Below are 14,297 nucleotides of genomic sequence, written 5' to 3' on the forward strand. Positions count from 1 at the left end.
AGGTTGTTGTGTTAGTATTTCCATGGGTAGTGTTACGAGCCTGGTGATAGTTTGACAAGGCTTTGGTGGAGGTTGTTGTGTTAGTATTTCCATGGGTAGTGTTACGAGCCTGGTGATAGTTTGGCAAGGCTTTGGTGGAGGTTGTTGTGTTAGTATTTCCATGGGTAGTGTTATGAGCCTGGTGATAGTTTGACAAGGCTTTGGTGGAGGTTGTTGTGTTAGTATTTCCATGGGTAGTGTTATGAGCCTGGTGATAGTTTGACAAGGCTTTGGTAGAGGTTGTTGTGTTAGTATTTCCATGGGTAGTGTTGTGAGCCTGGTGATAGTTTGACAAGGCTTTGGTAGAGGTTGTTGTGTTAGTATTTCCATGGGTAGTGTTATGAGCCTGGTGGTAGTGTGACCCTTCCTCTGTACCGTGAACCTGAAGAAACACATATTTGACAAGACTTTCGTAGGAGTTGTGGGCATTTCCAGGGGTAGTTTTATGACCCTGGTGGTAGTGTGACCCTTCCTCTGTACCGCGAACCTAAAGAAACACACATTTGACAAGGCTTTCGTAGGAGTTGTGGGCATTTCCAGGGGTAGTTTTATGACCCTGGTGGTAGTGTGACCCTTCCTCTGTACCACGAACCTGAAGAAACACTCATTAGAACCCGACTGCATACACGAACTACCCAACAAAAGCACATCTTCACCCTCCCCTCTACAGCCACCGACTCTCACCTGGTTGTCAGAGAAAGGTGTGAATGTGAAGTGTGCTGAGTGGGTGTCGGTGTGGGTGTGGAGTGTGTAGTGTGCAGGAAGGAGACACAGAAGGTGGGAGCGTGTGCTAGTGTGTGTAAGCGTGAGGAAAAGTGGATCAAAAGAACACCAGATCATTGAGTTTATTGCTGTTATGTGAAGGGTGAGTCATCGTTTCAATCCTCTCTCTATCCCGTTTCTCCTTCCCTTCCCTTCCCTCCCTTCCATTCCCATCTCCCTTCCTCCTTTCTTCCTCTTCTTCCTTCCTCCTTTCTTCCTCTTCTTCCTTCCTCCTTTCTTCCTCTTCTCCCTTCCTCCTTTCTTCCTCTTCTTCCTTCCTCCTTTCTTCCTCTTCTCCCTTCCTCCTTTCTTCCTCTTCTTCCTTCCTCCTTTCTTCCTCTTCTTCCTTCCTCCTTTCTTCCTCTTCTTCCTTCCTTCCTCCTTTCTTCTTCTTCTTCCTTCCTTCCTCCTTTCTTCCTCTTCTTCCTTCCTCCTTTCTTCCTCTTCTTCCTTCCTCCTTTCTTCCTCTTCTTCCTTCCTCCTTTCTTCCTCTTCTTCCTTCCTCCTTTCTTCCTCTTCTTCCTTCCTCCTTTCTTCCTCTTCTTCCTTCCTCCTTTCTTCCTCTTCTTCCTTCCTCCTTTCTTCCTCTTCTTCCTTCCTCCTTTCTTCCTCTTCTTCCTTCCTCTTCTTCCTTCCTCCTTTCTTCCTCTTCTTCCTTCCTCCTTTCTTCCTCTTCTTCCTTCCTCTTCTTCCTTCCTCCTTTCTTCCTCTTCTTCCTTCCTCCTTTCTTCCTCTTCTTCCTTCCTCCTTTCTTCCTCTTCTTCCTTCCTCCTTTCTTCCTTCCTCCTTTATTCCTCTACTTCCTTCCTCCTTTCTTCTTCCTCTTCTTCTTTCCTCTTCTTCCTCTTCTTCCTTCCTCTTCTTCCTCTTCTTCCTTCCTCTTTTTCCTCTTCTTCCTCTTCTTCCTTCCTCTTTTTCCTCTTCTTCCTTCCTCTTTTTCCTCTTCTTCCTTCCTCCTTTCTTCCTCTTCTTCCTTCCTCCTTTCTTCCTCTTCTTCCTTCCTCCTTTCTTCCTCTTCTTCCTTCCTCCTTTCTTCCTCTTCTTCCTTCCTCCTTTCTTCCTCATCTTCCTTCCTCCTTTCTTCCTCTTCTTCCTTCCTCCTTTCTTCCTCTTCTCCCTTCCTCCTTTCTTCCTCTTCTTCCTTCCTCCTTTCTTCCTCTTCTTCCTTCCTCCTTCCTTCCCTTCCCTTCCTTCCAGTCCTATCTCACGTCATACCCTCCCTCCTTTCCTTCTCTTCCTTCCTCCCTTCCTCCTCCCTTCCTTCCAGTCCTATCTCACGTCACACCCTCCTCTCCTTCACTTCTCTTCCTCTCTTCTTTCTCTTATTTATTCCGCGTCGTGAGGCTGCCGAGGTATACATAAAGACCGCTTGCAGGAACGCATAGAAGGGAACAACCACAAAGAGAAGCAACACATATTAACTTTTTTCCCTTCTGTCTGTCTGTCTGTTAAGCCGTCTCCCTATACCCAATTCTCATGACGGTTATAATTGTTGATGAAAATTTCTCTCTTTAAAATCGGTGTTTTCGCCTGAAATTTAAAAAAAGTCCATATATTTCCCTCCACCGCGATTCTCCCATTAGAAACAAAATTGGAAAGCATTAAATAAATATGAAGGTTATAAGCGAAAAACTAGGATCTTTTATTATTCTGTTAACTCTATGTAATGTATCGTAAGCTGAATGACTTTTCCTCCCCCGGGGCATCACAGTTCATGGTATTTCAACTTCCATTTCTAATTATATCGCTTCGTTTGTTAGTGATGGATGATATGGGAGTTTTTGATGATTGATTGATTGTTTATACTGATTGCAGGTTGATGATATAAAGTCTTGCAAATCACTATATATGGTATTTCTACTTCCATTGTTAATTATATCGCTTCGTTTGTTAGTAATGGATGATATAGGAGTTTTTGATGATTGGTTGATTGTTTATACTGATTGTAGGTTAATGATCAAGTCTTACAAATCACTATATATGGTATTTCTACTTCCATTGTTAATTATATCGCTTCGTTTGTTAGTAGTGGATGATATGGGAGTTTTTGATGATTAATTGATTGTAGGTTAATGATAAAGCCTTGCAAATCACTATATGGTATTGGCTGAGAGTTATGATGGCATTTTCCTCCCTTTTCCTTTGTTGTGTGTACATTTTCAACTATAAATTACCAATCAAATCAATCAATATTAAAAGTCACTTAATATATATCCTTGGTTAAACCCGGCGTCGTTCTATCAAACCTGTTCTTTTTTAACGTGCTAAGCCTGTTATGAGTTTATTTATGGCCTCCCGTGGTTTACTTTGCTCTCATTATATGGTCTTATGGTTTAACTTAATAGCGTTAAATTCATTGTTTACAGGTTAATGATAAAGTCTTGCAAATCGCTATGTTGTATTGGCTAAGGGTTGGGGTGGCATGTTCCTCCCTTCTCCTTTATTAATTGTGTACTTTGGAACTATAAACCATCAATCAATCAATCAATCAATCATAAAGTAAATATTGTTAGGCTCGTATGCTCAGAGTTTCCCGCGCAGCCGTCCAAATGCGTGGTGGCGCTCCCTGAAGCAAGTCTCCTTCTGCGTTCCGGTGACCATGGCGGCGTTCATCAAGAAGGGCAGCGCCGAGGACTTCGAGAGTGTCCTCAAGGTGTACGGGAAGGCTGTGGCGGCCAAGGCCAAGCAGCGGAAGAAGAAGGAAGGCGAGAGTCTGGAGGCCATGGACAAGTAGGTGGTGCCTGGGGGCATGATTACTCTACGACGTTCAAATACAGTCACTCAATGTTGTAGCTGACCTCGAGGACAAATACGAGTACTTTGCTTCTGGACCCCAATCCAAGTACAAGTCCTTAACCTTGAGATTTTTTCTGCTTTTCTGCTTTTGTTTTGCCCTGAGTCACCTCACCCCGGGGCCCAGGCCACCTGCCCTCCCCCAGGCCCAAGCTTAGGACAACCCTGTGCCAGCCCCTCACCCTGGCCTCACCTCACGCACCATGGCATTTTTTGTTGTACTCGTAGAAGTAGTCCTGATAGGCTGGATAGGCTTGACCTTTTTTCAGTGAGAGGTAGAATGTTGAGACAAGACCTTATCTACTGCTACGAAATATTCCTTGGTCTAGGCTCTGTTCAACTTCCTGATGTTTTCACTGTCCCCGCCAGTGGGCACTAGAGGCCACCAATTCAAGATCCTGATGCAGCACTGAAATGGAAGCTCGTCGGCGATTCTTCTCTTGTCGGGTGATTCAGTGTTGGAACTCCTTGCCCTCTGATGTGGTTAATGCTCCCGGCTTTTCAACTTTCAAGTCTAGGTTTCAGTTACTTCTGAGTGCTGGACTCTCCTCCATCTAATTACCTTTTCTATAACTTTTAATTCTGTTGTTCAAGTCTGATATTATGGTAAGCTCAAGTTGTGTCATTTTAATTGGAAGACACTCAACCAGTCACTGTGTGTTAGTAGTGCTGCCTGCTGGCCTGACTGGAGTGTCTGACTATTACTTCTGGCCCTGGCCTTTCCTGCCCAGTCTAGGCTGGTTGCCGGTTGGTATGGCCCCACCAGGTGAGAATACTACCTAAGGATGACCCAAAGCACAAGTACATGATATTATGTACTTAAGTCTGAGTGCCTGTGGTGGAGCCAAGCCTGCAGTGTGTTGCTCCCTCCTGGTGTGTGGGAGCAGAGGTGCCCCAGCCAGCGTGACTCGGGCCACCTCTGTGTCCTGGGCCCTCGATCACTGCCCAGCCAGGATTACACTGATGTGATTTAGATGATCAAGCTTATGTAAGCATCACTACTTTGGGGGAGTCAAACAATATTATTTATATTAACTGAGTGGTTCACCGCACAGCTATTACTGATTGTTCCAATGTCACCACTGGCTCATTGCATCATTCCACATCTACATATATCACGATGGTAGGTTTGGTTAAGATAAGGGGGGCAAAGGCTCTGCTGTCAGGTAAGATTAGGTTTGGTTAGAATAAGATTAGGGGGGCAAAACCTCCTTGTTAGGCTGTGTCAGGTGTGGCTGAATTAAGTATATTTTTGCTGAACACGTGTGACGCGCCTCCTGATGGCCGTTGTCTGTGTGGCGGCGGCGGCGAAGTCAACCTTGCTCATGGTCTTGTGAGGCCGAGTGATTATTTTTCTCATTTCTGTGCATCTCTGAGTTTTATCAAGACACTGTTGTTCATTTAGGTGTAAAATATCATGCTTCTTGTGGATGTGTTTGATTTTATCTTGAAGTGTGGTCGATGGGATTCAGAGATAAATTCCTCTAAGGCTTTAAAAAATTCCCCTGTGAGGCTGTGAATAAAACTTGCTTGCCTTGTAAAAGCTCCACAATTTACCCAGAAATGAATAGTCTGTGTTTCTGAAGCAGACCGCTCCTCTGTAAAGCTTTATTTTCCCCAGAACTCTTAAACATGTGCCTTTACAACGCACTTAATATCACTTAACTAAACATCAGTAAGTCTGGAGGGCCGGGGGAGTGCCGGCTACTTGACTGGGGAGATGAAAATAACTACATTCTGTAAAAAAAAATCATGGGCAATAATCGTCAATCCACCAAAAGAGTTTAAGCAAAGTTTCAATGTTATGACAGTTCTTGCTTTGTTTAGGGAAATTCTGTAATGCAGGGAAAGTGTCATTTTTAAACCACCTTCAGAGACGCAGTATTTTCCCAGGTCCTGAACCGTGTTGGGGGAGAGCATTGGTTACTATTTAAGGCAACTATCTGTTAGGTGTACTTGGGTCTATTTTGGTCTATCTGTAACTCACACCTCTCCCTCTCTCTCAGGTGGATGCAAGAGGAACTCCCATCATCCGTCGCATCCCGCTCGCCCCCTCACCTCACCCAATCAGAGCTGGTGCGGCTGGTCAAGTGGAAACTGGCGCGGGGGAAATTCCGGCCGCGATTGGTGGAGTTCGCCGCATCCAACGAGGAGGAGCTGGTCAAGAAGGTCACGGGAGAGAGCCTGAAAGTGGCGGAGAAGTGCAAGAAAGGGAAGGAAGAGGAGGCCTTGAAGATACTAGGTGAGGAAAGGGATGTGTGTTCTTTTTCTGTTGGTAGTGTTTGACAGGGTTGTGTAGTAAGAGTTAATAGTACAGTAATTTGGCAGGTAGGCTTAGGGTAGAGACCTTGCCGAGTTAAGGAGAGAGCAGCGAAAAAATAACAGGAAAAAGTGTAGATCGAGTGAGACATTTTATCAAGTTTTGGGAAAGGAAAGGAAGGGAAAGAGATTAGGGCAGGAAAGGTAAGAGAAGGGAGAGAAGAGTTGGGGAAGGAAGGGAAGGGTGAGGAACAGGGAGAGAGAAATGGTTAGGGAGGGAAGGGAAAGAGATTATGGTAGGGAAAGAAAGAGAAGGGAGAGAAAAGTTGGGGAAGGAAGGGAAGGGTGAGGAACAGGGAGAGAGACATGGTAAGGGAGGGGAAGAGAAGGGAAAGAGATTAGGGTGTGGAAGGTAAGAGAAGGGAGAGAAAAGTTGGGGAAGGAAGGGAAGGGTGAGGAACAGGGAGAGAGAAATGGTTAGGGAGGGAAGGGAAAGAGATTATGGTAGGGAAAGAAAGAGAAGGGAGAGAAAAGTTGGGGAAGGAAGGGAAGGGTGAGGAACAGGGAGAGAGAAATGGTGAGGGAGGGAAGGGGAAGAGAAGGGAAAGAGGTCAGGGTGTGGAAGGTAAGAGAAGGGAGAGAAATCCTTGACAATCGCGGCGGACGAGTAAAACTATTCCTTCAACTTCGGGTGTGAGATGAAACATGAACAGGTTAACTGATGGATAGAAGGATAGGGAGATAGAGAAGTAGGGAGATTGAAAGGTCGAATGGCAGAGAAAATATATCCTGGTTAACATAGGTAGAGAGTAAGAGCCGTATTTTAAGACACCATTGCTACTCACATCAACTGTTTCTAAAGGTCAAAGAAGGGATCAATCTGTTTTTCATGAGTGTTTTTTAAGGTTCATGGCACAGAAGAAGGGTCAAACTACCACCAGGGTCATGAAACTACCCCTGGAAAGGCCTACAGCTCCTACGAAAGCCTTGTCAAATATGTGTTTCTTTAGGTTCATGGTACAGAAGAAGGGTCAAACTACCACCAGGGTCATGAAACTACCCCTGGAAAGGCCTACAGCTCCTACGAAAGCCTTGTCAAATATGTGTTTCTTTAGGTTCATGGTACAGAAGAAGGGTCAAACTACCACCAGGGTCATGAAACTACCCCTGGAAAGGCCTACAGCTCCTATGAAAGTCTTGTCAAATATGTGTTTCTTTAGGTTCATGGCACAGAAGAAGGGTCAAACTACCACCAGGGTCATAGAACTACCCCTGGAAAGGCCTACAGCTCCAATGAAAGCCTTGTCAAATATGTGTCTCTTTAGGTTCATGGCACAGAAGAAGGGTCAAACTACCACCAGGGTCATGAAACTACCCCTGGAAAGGCTTACAGCTCCAATGAAAGCCTTGTCAAATATGTGTTTCTTTAGGTTCATGGCACAGAAGAAGGGTCAAACTACCACCAGGGTCATGAAACTACCCCTGGAAAGGCCTACAGCTCCAATGAAAGCCTTGTCAAATATGTGTTTCTTTAGGTTCATGGCACAGAAGAAGGGTCAAACTACCACCAGGGTCATAGAACTACCCCTGGAAAGGCCTACAGCTCCTACGAAAGCCTTGTCAAATATGTGTTTCTTTAGGTTCATGGCACAGAGGAAGGGTCAGACTACCACCAGGGTCATAGAACTACCCCTGGAAAGGCTTACAGCTCCTACGAAAGCCTTGTCAAATATGTGTTTCTTTAGGTTCATGGCACAGAGGAAGGGTCAAACTACCACCAGGGTCATGAAACTACCCCTGGAAAGGCTTACAGCTCCTACGAAAGCCTTGTCAAATATGTGTTTCTTTAGGTTCATGGTACAGAAGAAGGGTCACACTACCACCAGGGTCATGAAACTATCCCTGGAAAGGCTTACAGCTCCAATGAAAGCCTTGTCAAATATGTGAACTTGGGCGACGAAATGTTTTAAAATACGACCCCAAACTTCTTACTGAGTGGAAGAGTATCGGGGTGTTAACTGTTCCGTTCTTCCTCTCTTCCCCAGTCAAGCTGAAGGGCATTGGACCAGCCACCGCGTCCGCCATCCTCGCTGTCTGCTGCCCAAAGAGATATTGCTTCCACGCTGACGAGGTTGCCCGCGCTGCCCTCGGCCTCACACCCTCCACCTCACTCCGCTACACCCTGGACGAGTACATGGGTGTGCTGGAGGGTGTGTGCGCGTGTGTGTCGCGGCTCAACGCTGAGGTATGTGGATGTGTTTGTTTGTTTATTTATTTATTTTTTTTGTGGTATCTCCCCTTCCTCCCTCTCTCCCCTGTCTCCCTCTTCCCCTTTCCTCCCTTCCTCTCCTTCCTCCCTCTCTCCCCTTCCTCCCTTCCTCCCTTCCTTCCCTTCCTCTCTCCCCTGTCTCCCTCTTCCCCTTTCCTCCCTTCCTTTCCTTCCTCCCTCTCCCCTTCTTCCCTTCCTCCCTCCCTCCCCTGTCTCCCTCTTCCGCTTTCCTCCCCTTCCTCCCTCTCTCCCCTGTCTCCCTCTTCCCCTTTCCTCCCTTCCTTCCCTTCCTCCCTCTCTTCCCTTCCTCCTCCTCCTCCTCCTCTAATCATTTCCTTCTCTCTTTTTCCTTCCCATTCCTTCCTCCTCCTCCTACCCCTCTTCCTTCCTTCATTTAAATCTCCTCCTCTTCCTCCTCTTTCTATATTCTCTCCTCTCTCTTCCTTCCTGTTCCCTCCCTCCCTCCATCCCACTAACCTCCTCCTCCTCCTCCTCCTCAGACAAGTGGAGATGAGTGGACTCCTCACCGGGTGGAGTTGGCGCTGTGGAGTTACTGTGTGTTGGAGGAAAACTCTCCAGACCTCCTCCCCTCCATCTCCTCCACATCTCCTCCACCGTTGAAGAAGAGGAAGAACTGATGATGAAGAAGAGTTAGCAAGGAAGAGGAGAAGAGGAAGAAGGGTATCAGTATTTCCCTTCCTCCTCCTCCTCCTCCTCTTCCTCTTCCTCCTCTTCTTCTTTTCAACATTTCAAGAAGACGAAGAAGGTTTGAAGGAAGATTGGAAAGGTCTCTTCTTGTTTCTTCCTCTTCCTCTTCCTCTTCCTCCTCCTCCTCCTCCTCCTCAGATAGAAAAAGAAGAGGAGGAGGTTTGAACTAACATTTCTTCCTCCTCTTTCTCTTCTCCCTTCCACCTTAGAAGAAGAAGAAAGAGGAGGAGAGGAGGAGGCTTGAACTAGCATCTCTTCCTTCCTCCTCCTTCTTCTCCTCCTCCTTAGATAGAAAAAGAGGAAGAGGAGGAGGAGGCTTGGTTCCATTCCTTCCTCCTCCTCCTCTTTCTTCTCCTTCCTCCTCCTCCTCCTCTTTCTTCTCCTTCCTCCTCCTCCTCCTCCTCTTTCTTCTCCTTCCTCCTCCTCCTCTTTCTTCTCCTTCTTCCTCCTCCTCTTTCTTCTTCCTCCTCCTCCTCCTCCTCTTTTTTCTTCCTTTTTCTCCTTCTCTTTCTTCTTCCTCCTCCTCCTCTTTCTTCTTCCTCCTCTTCCTCCTCCTCCTCTTTCTTCTTCCTCTTCCTCCTCCTCCTCTTTCTTCTCCTTCCTCCTCCTCCTCTTTCTTCTCCTTCCTCCTCCTCCTCCTCTTTCTTCTCCTTCCTCCTCCTCCTCCTCTTTCTTCTCCTTCCTCCTCCTCCTCCTCTTTCTTCTCCTTCCTCCTCCTCCTCCTCTTTCTTCTCCGTCCTCCTCCTCCTCTTTCTTCTCCTTCCTCCTCCTCTTTCTTCTCCTTCCTCCTCCTCCTCCTCCTTCCTCTTCCTCCTCCTCCTCCTTCATTAGTTGAGAAGATTTAGGAAACGGAAACACTTCAAGAACAAGTAAATGTTTTATATAATGGAATATATATTTTTTTTAGAATCTTCGCCTTTTCCAAATAATAATAATAATAATAATAATAATGATAAAAATACTTAGAAGGGTAACCGTGAATAAGAACCTTGGGTGTTGTATTCAAGTGAACATTTATTTTGCAATGTACAGAAGTCTGACAAAGGTTCTCTCTCTCTCTCTCTCTCTCTCTCTCTCTCTCTCTCTCTCTCTCTCTCTCTCTCATGCTGCTACAGACCACATGTGAGGTAATACAATAATACAAATACAATAGCAGGAGTAGTAGTAGTAGTAGTAGTAGTAGTAGTGGTGGTGGTAGTAGTAGTAGTAGTAGTAGTATAAATATTTACATGAAACACCACCCTTAAAATATGTCCATAGTTACATACATATACGCACATACTCGTAAAAAAACACGCACACACACACACACACACGCATACGCACACAGGGGAGGCGGGTAAATTCACGCATGCAAGAAATAATAGTATTGATAATAGCTTACAAATGCAATCTTCCTTTTCCTTCTTCAAGTCTACTAACTCATTTACGATCTTTTTTCTTCAGACACTCGACCCTCAATTTAACGGACCCAGATTTAACGGATTTCAGATTTAAGGGATTTCAGATTTAATGGGTTTCAGATTTAAGGGATTTCAGATTTAAGGGATTTCAGATTTAATGGATTTCAGATTTAAGGGATTTCAGATTTAATGGATTTCAGATTTAAGGGATTTCAGATTTAAGGGATTTCAGATTTAATGGATTTCAGATTTAATGGATTTCAGATTTATGATTTCAGATTTATGATTTCAGATTGAAGGGATTTCAGATTTAAGGGATTTCTGATTTAATGGATTTCTGATTTAAGGGATTTCAGATTAAAGGGATTTCAGATTTAAGGGATTTCAGATTTATGATTTCAGATTTAAGGATTTCAGATTTAAGGATTTCAGATTTAAGGGATTTCAGATTTATGATTTCAGATTTAATTGATTTCAGATTTAAGTGATTTCAGATTTAAGTTATTTCAGATTTAAGGGATTTCAGATTTAAGGGATTTCAGATTTAAGGGATTTCAGATTTAAGGGATTTCAGATTTAAGGGATTTCAGATTTAAGGGATTTCAGATTTAAGGGATTTCAGATTTAAGGGATTTCAGATTTAAGGGATTTCAGATTTAAGGGATTTCAGATTTAAGGGATTTCAGATTTAAGGGATTTCAGATTTAAGGGATTTCAGATTTAAGGGATTTCAGATTTAAGGGATTTCAGATTCAAGGGATTTCAGATTTAAGGGATTTCAGATTTAAGGGATTTCAGATTTAAGGGGTTTCAGATTTAAGGGATTTCAGATTTAAGGGATTTCAGATTTGATGGATTTCAGATTTAAGGGATTTCAGATTTAAGGGATTTCAGAGTTAAGGGATTTCAGATTTAAGGGATTTCAGATTTAAGGGATTTCAGAGTTAAGGGATTTCAGATTTAAGGGATTTCAGATTTAAGGGATTTCAGATTTAAGGGATTTCAGATTTAAGGGATTTCAGATTTAAGGGATTTCAGATTTAAGGGATTTCAGATTTAAGGGATTTCAGATTTAAGGGATTTCAGATTTAAGGGATTTCAGATTTAAGGGATTTCAGATTTAAGGGATTTCAGATTTAAGGGATTTCAGATTTAAGGGATTTCAGGTTTAAGGGATTTCAGATTTAAGGGATTTCAGATTTAAGGGATTTCAGATTTAAGGGAATTCAGATTTAAGGGATTTCAGATTTAAGGGATTTCAGATTTAAGGGATTTCAGATTTAACGGATTTCAGATTTAAGGGATTTCAGATTTAAGGGATTTCAGATTTAAGGGATTTCAGATTTAAGGGATTTCAGATTTAAGGGATTTCAGAGTTAAGGGATTTCAGAGTTAAGGGATTTCAGATTTAAGGGATTTCAGATTTAAGGGATTTCAGATTTAAGGGATTTCAGATTTAAGGGATTTCAGATTTAAGGGACCACAAAATCTCAATGGACAAATACCTGGCAATGGAAATTCGTTAGTAGATTTGTAGATTTGTCTGGTGTGATACTGGATTTATAAACGTCAAAACCCTAAGATAACAATAAACACAGAAAATCCTATTAAAATAAACAAAAATAATATTATGTATAGTACGTAGAGTGCTGTCTCCAGGTTTGAGGTAAAGAGGTGAACATTGCGGGTCACAGACGCTGAAATCGCAAACTTTGAACCTTTATTCTTACTTGGAAAATTGAAAACGGTTCCGAGGTAGAAGGGAGGCGGGGTAGATTTGTCCGTATTTTCAAGCAACAGGTCACCTTCCCTCTTTTAATCCGTTAAATCGAGGGCAGAGTGTATATATGTACGCAGGTTAGTCTTCCTCTGTGTGTTTCCTAATTCTGTTTTTCTTGTGTACTGTCCTCGCTCCGTGTTTGGGGAAGCGTTTTGTCTTTAGTTTCGCCGATAACACAAACGTCAGTGATGAACTTGGACTGCCATAACTACGATGTCTATTTACTTCCTCTTAAGTCCTATTTCGATTTACTTTCTTTTGTTCTGTTCTATCTATCTCCTCTCTCCTCTGTCTATCTCTCTCTCTCTTTGTCCATTCTCCCTTCTGTGTCCTCTTGTTCCCATTTATTCTCCCTTCTCATCTTTCTACTCATTCTCCTGTCTATCTCTCTCTCTTCTTTGTCCATCTCCTCTCCTCTGTCTATCTCTCTCTCTTCTTTGTCCATCTCCTCTCCTCTGTCTATCTCTCTCTCTTCTTTGTCCATCTCCTCTCCTCTGTCTATCTCTCTTCTTTGTCCATCTCCTCTCCTCTCTTCTTTCCATTCATCTTCTCTGCCACCTGTGTCCTGGAGCCCCTACTCTTTCTCTGTGTCTATATATACTCTTGCATGTGGCGTCAAACTCTCAGGGGTGACTGCAGTAGACATCTCCATTCACTCCATGTTCATGCACTCCTTCCTTATACTCCTGTTGCCTGTATGTCTGTTTAACCCCCTATTCTTCTGCCCTATCCTTCTCTGTGTCTATATATACTCTTGCATGTGGCGTCAAACTCTCTCGGAGGTGACAGCAGTAGACGTCTCCATTCATACACACACTCATTCCTTGTACACTCCACTCCTGTTGCCTGTGTTTATGCTCAAGGGGTGACCAGTGTGATGTGTTCCCACCCTCACACTCCTTCCTTGCACACTCCAGTCCACTCCTCTGTTGCCTGTCTGTTTATGCTCAAGGGGTGACCAGTGTGACAGTGTTCCCACCCTCACACTCCTTCCTTGCACACTCCAGTCCCTTCACTCCTGTATTGCCTGTGTTTATGCTCAAGGGGTGACCAGTGTGACAGTGTTCCCACCCTCACCCTCCAGTCCCTTCACTCCTGTATTGCCTGTCTGTCTGTTCTTAAGGGGTCCCCATGGCAGTAGAGTCTCCTTGTTCCCACCCATACAGTCCTTCCCTGCATAAGTTAAACCCCTTCAAAATTCTAATAGTCTTTCCCTTTCAGCACGTTTTCACTTTCCTATCATTATTTCCTTATTATTTCTTCCATTATCCATATTTTCCTGCTTTGTCTACTTGGTATTTCCTCGCTAAGTAAAGAGGGAGTGCGCGGATATGAAGGATAGAGTGAATGTTTTTTTATGTACAAGAATTTTCCGAGTCATATGAGTGTGGTGAGAAGCTGTACTGTTATGATGATTATTAATATTACTGATACTGCAGGGAGTGTTTTGTTTTTCACTAGTCACATGTAAGTCTGGTTCAGCCCGTCCCACCCCATGCCGGCAAAACAAGACAAGGAGAAGAGGATATATTCACCTCCCGTTTTTGCGTTGAGGGATGCGAGTGGGTGTCTCCCTTCATGGTGTGTGAAGGTAAGCAGTCCCTGGGGTGTGTGTGTGTGTGTGTGTGTTCTGTTCCAGTGGTTGCAAATTCAGTCACATTACAAAAAGGAACAGACTAAGATTTCCTGCCTTCCAAGCTCTCCCTCTCTGGATAACACTGCCTTCCAAGCTCTCCCTCTAGATAACTCTGCCTTCCAAGCTCTCCCTCTCTGGATAACACTGCCTTCCAAGCTCTCCCTCTCTGGATAACACTGCCTTCCAAGCTCTCCCTCTCTGGATAACACTGCCTTCCAAGCTCTCCCTCTCTGGATAACACTGCCTTCCAAGCTCTCCCTCTCTGGATAACACTGCCTTCCAAGCTCTCCCTCTCTGGATAACACTGCCATCCAAGCTCTCCCTCTCTAGATAACACTGCCTTCCAAGCTCTCCCTCTCTGGATAACACTGCCTTCCAAGCTCTCCCGCTCTGGATAACACTGCCTTCCAAGCTCTCCTCTCTGGATAACACTGCCTTCCAAGCTCTCCCTCTCTGGATAACACTGCCTTCCAAGCTCTCCCTCTCTGGATAACACTGCCTTCCAAGCTCTCCCTCTCTGGATAACACTGCCTTCCAAGCTCTCCCTCTCTGGATAACACTGCCTTCCAAGCTCTCCCTCTCTAGATAACACTGCCTTCCAAGCTCTCCCTCTCTGGATAACACTGCCTTCCAAGCTCTCCCTCTCTG

At 44.3% G+C, this 14,297-nt stretch overlaps 1 protein-coding gene and 1 long non-coding RNA gene across 8 annotated transcripts; both read left to right on the forward strand.

Annotated features, from left to right (window-relative positions):
• Positions 1–3,328: 3,328 nt before the first annotated feature.
• Positions 3,329–9,247, forward strand: LOC126989304 (uncharacterized). The gene is made up of 4 exons (XM_050847935.1): positions 3,329–3,531; positions 5,601–5,836; positions 7,899–8,098; positions 8,623–9,247. The coding sequence occupies exons 1-4, from the start codon at positions 3,401–3,403 to the stop codon at positions 8,758–8,760; spliced, it is 705 nt and encodes a 234-aa protein (XP_050703892.1). The 5' UTR covers positions 3,329–3,400; the 3' UTR covers positions 8,761–9,247.
• A 1,448-nt stretch (positions 9,248–10,695) lies between these two features.
• On the forward strand, positions 10,696–13,451 carry LOC126989338 (uncharacterized). 7 transcript variants are annotated; one of them, XR_007743210.1, is made up of 3 exons: positions 10,709–11,399; positions 11,480–12,982; positions 13,076–13,451. It is a non-coding gene; the product is annotated as an uncharacterized LOC126989338 (long non-coding RNA). The 7 variants fall into 7 exon arrangements; XR_007743211.1 differs by having other exon boundaries at positions 11,480–12,642; positions 12,796–13,451; XR_007743212.1 differs by having other exon boundaries at positions 10,696–11,399; positions 11,432–13,451.
• Positions 13,452–14,297: the final 846 nt, after the last annotated feature.

This window comes from Eriocheir sinensis, unplaced genomic scaffold (assembly GCF_024679095.1).
Source record: "Eriocheir sinensis breed Jianghai 21 unplaced genomic scaffold, ASM2467909v1 Scaffold113, whole genome shotgun sequence".
NCBI classification, from domain to species: domain Eukaryota; kingdom Metazoa; phylum Arthropoda; class Malacostraca; order Decapoda; family Varunidae; genus Eriocheir; species Eriocheir sinensis.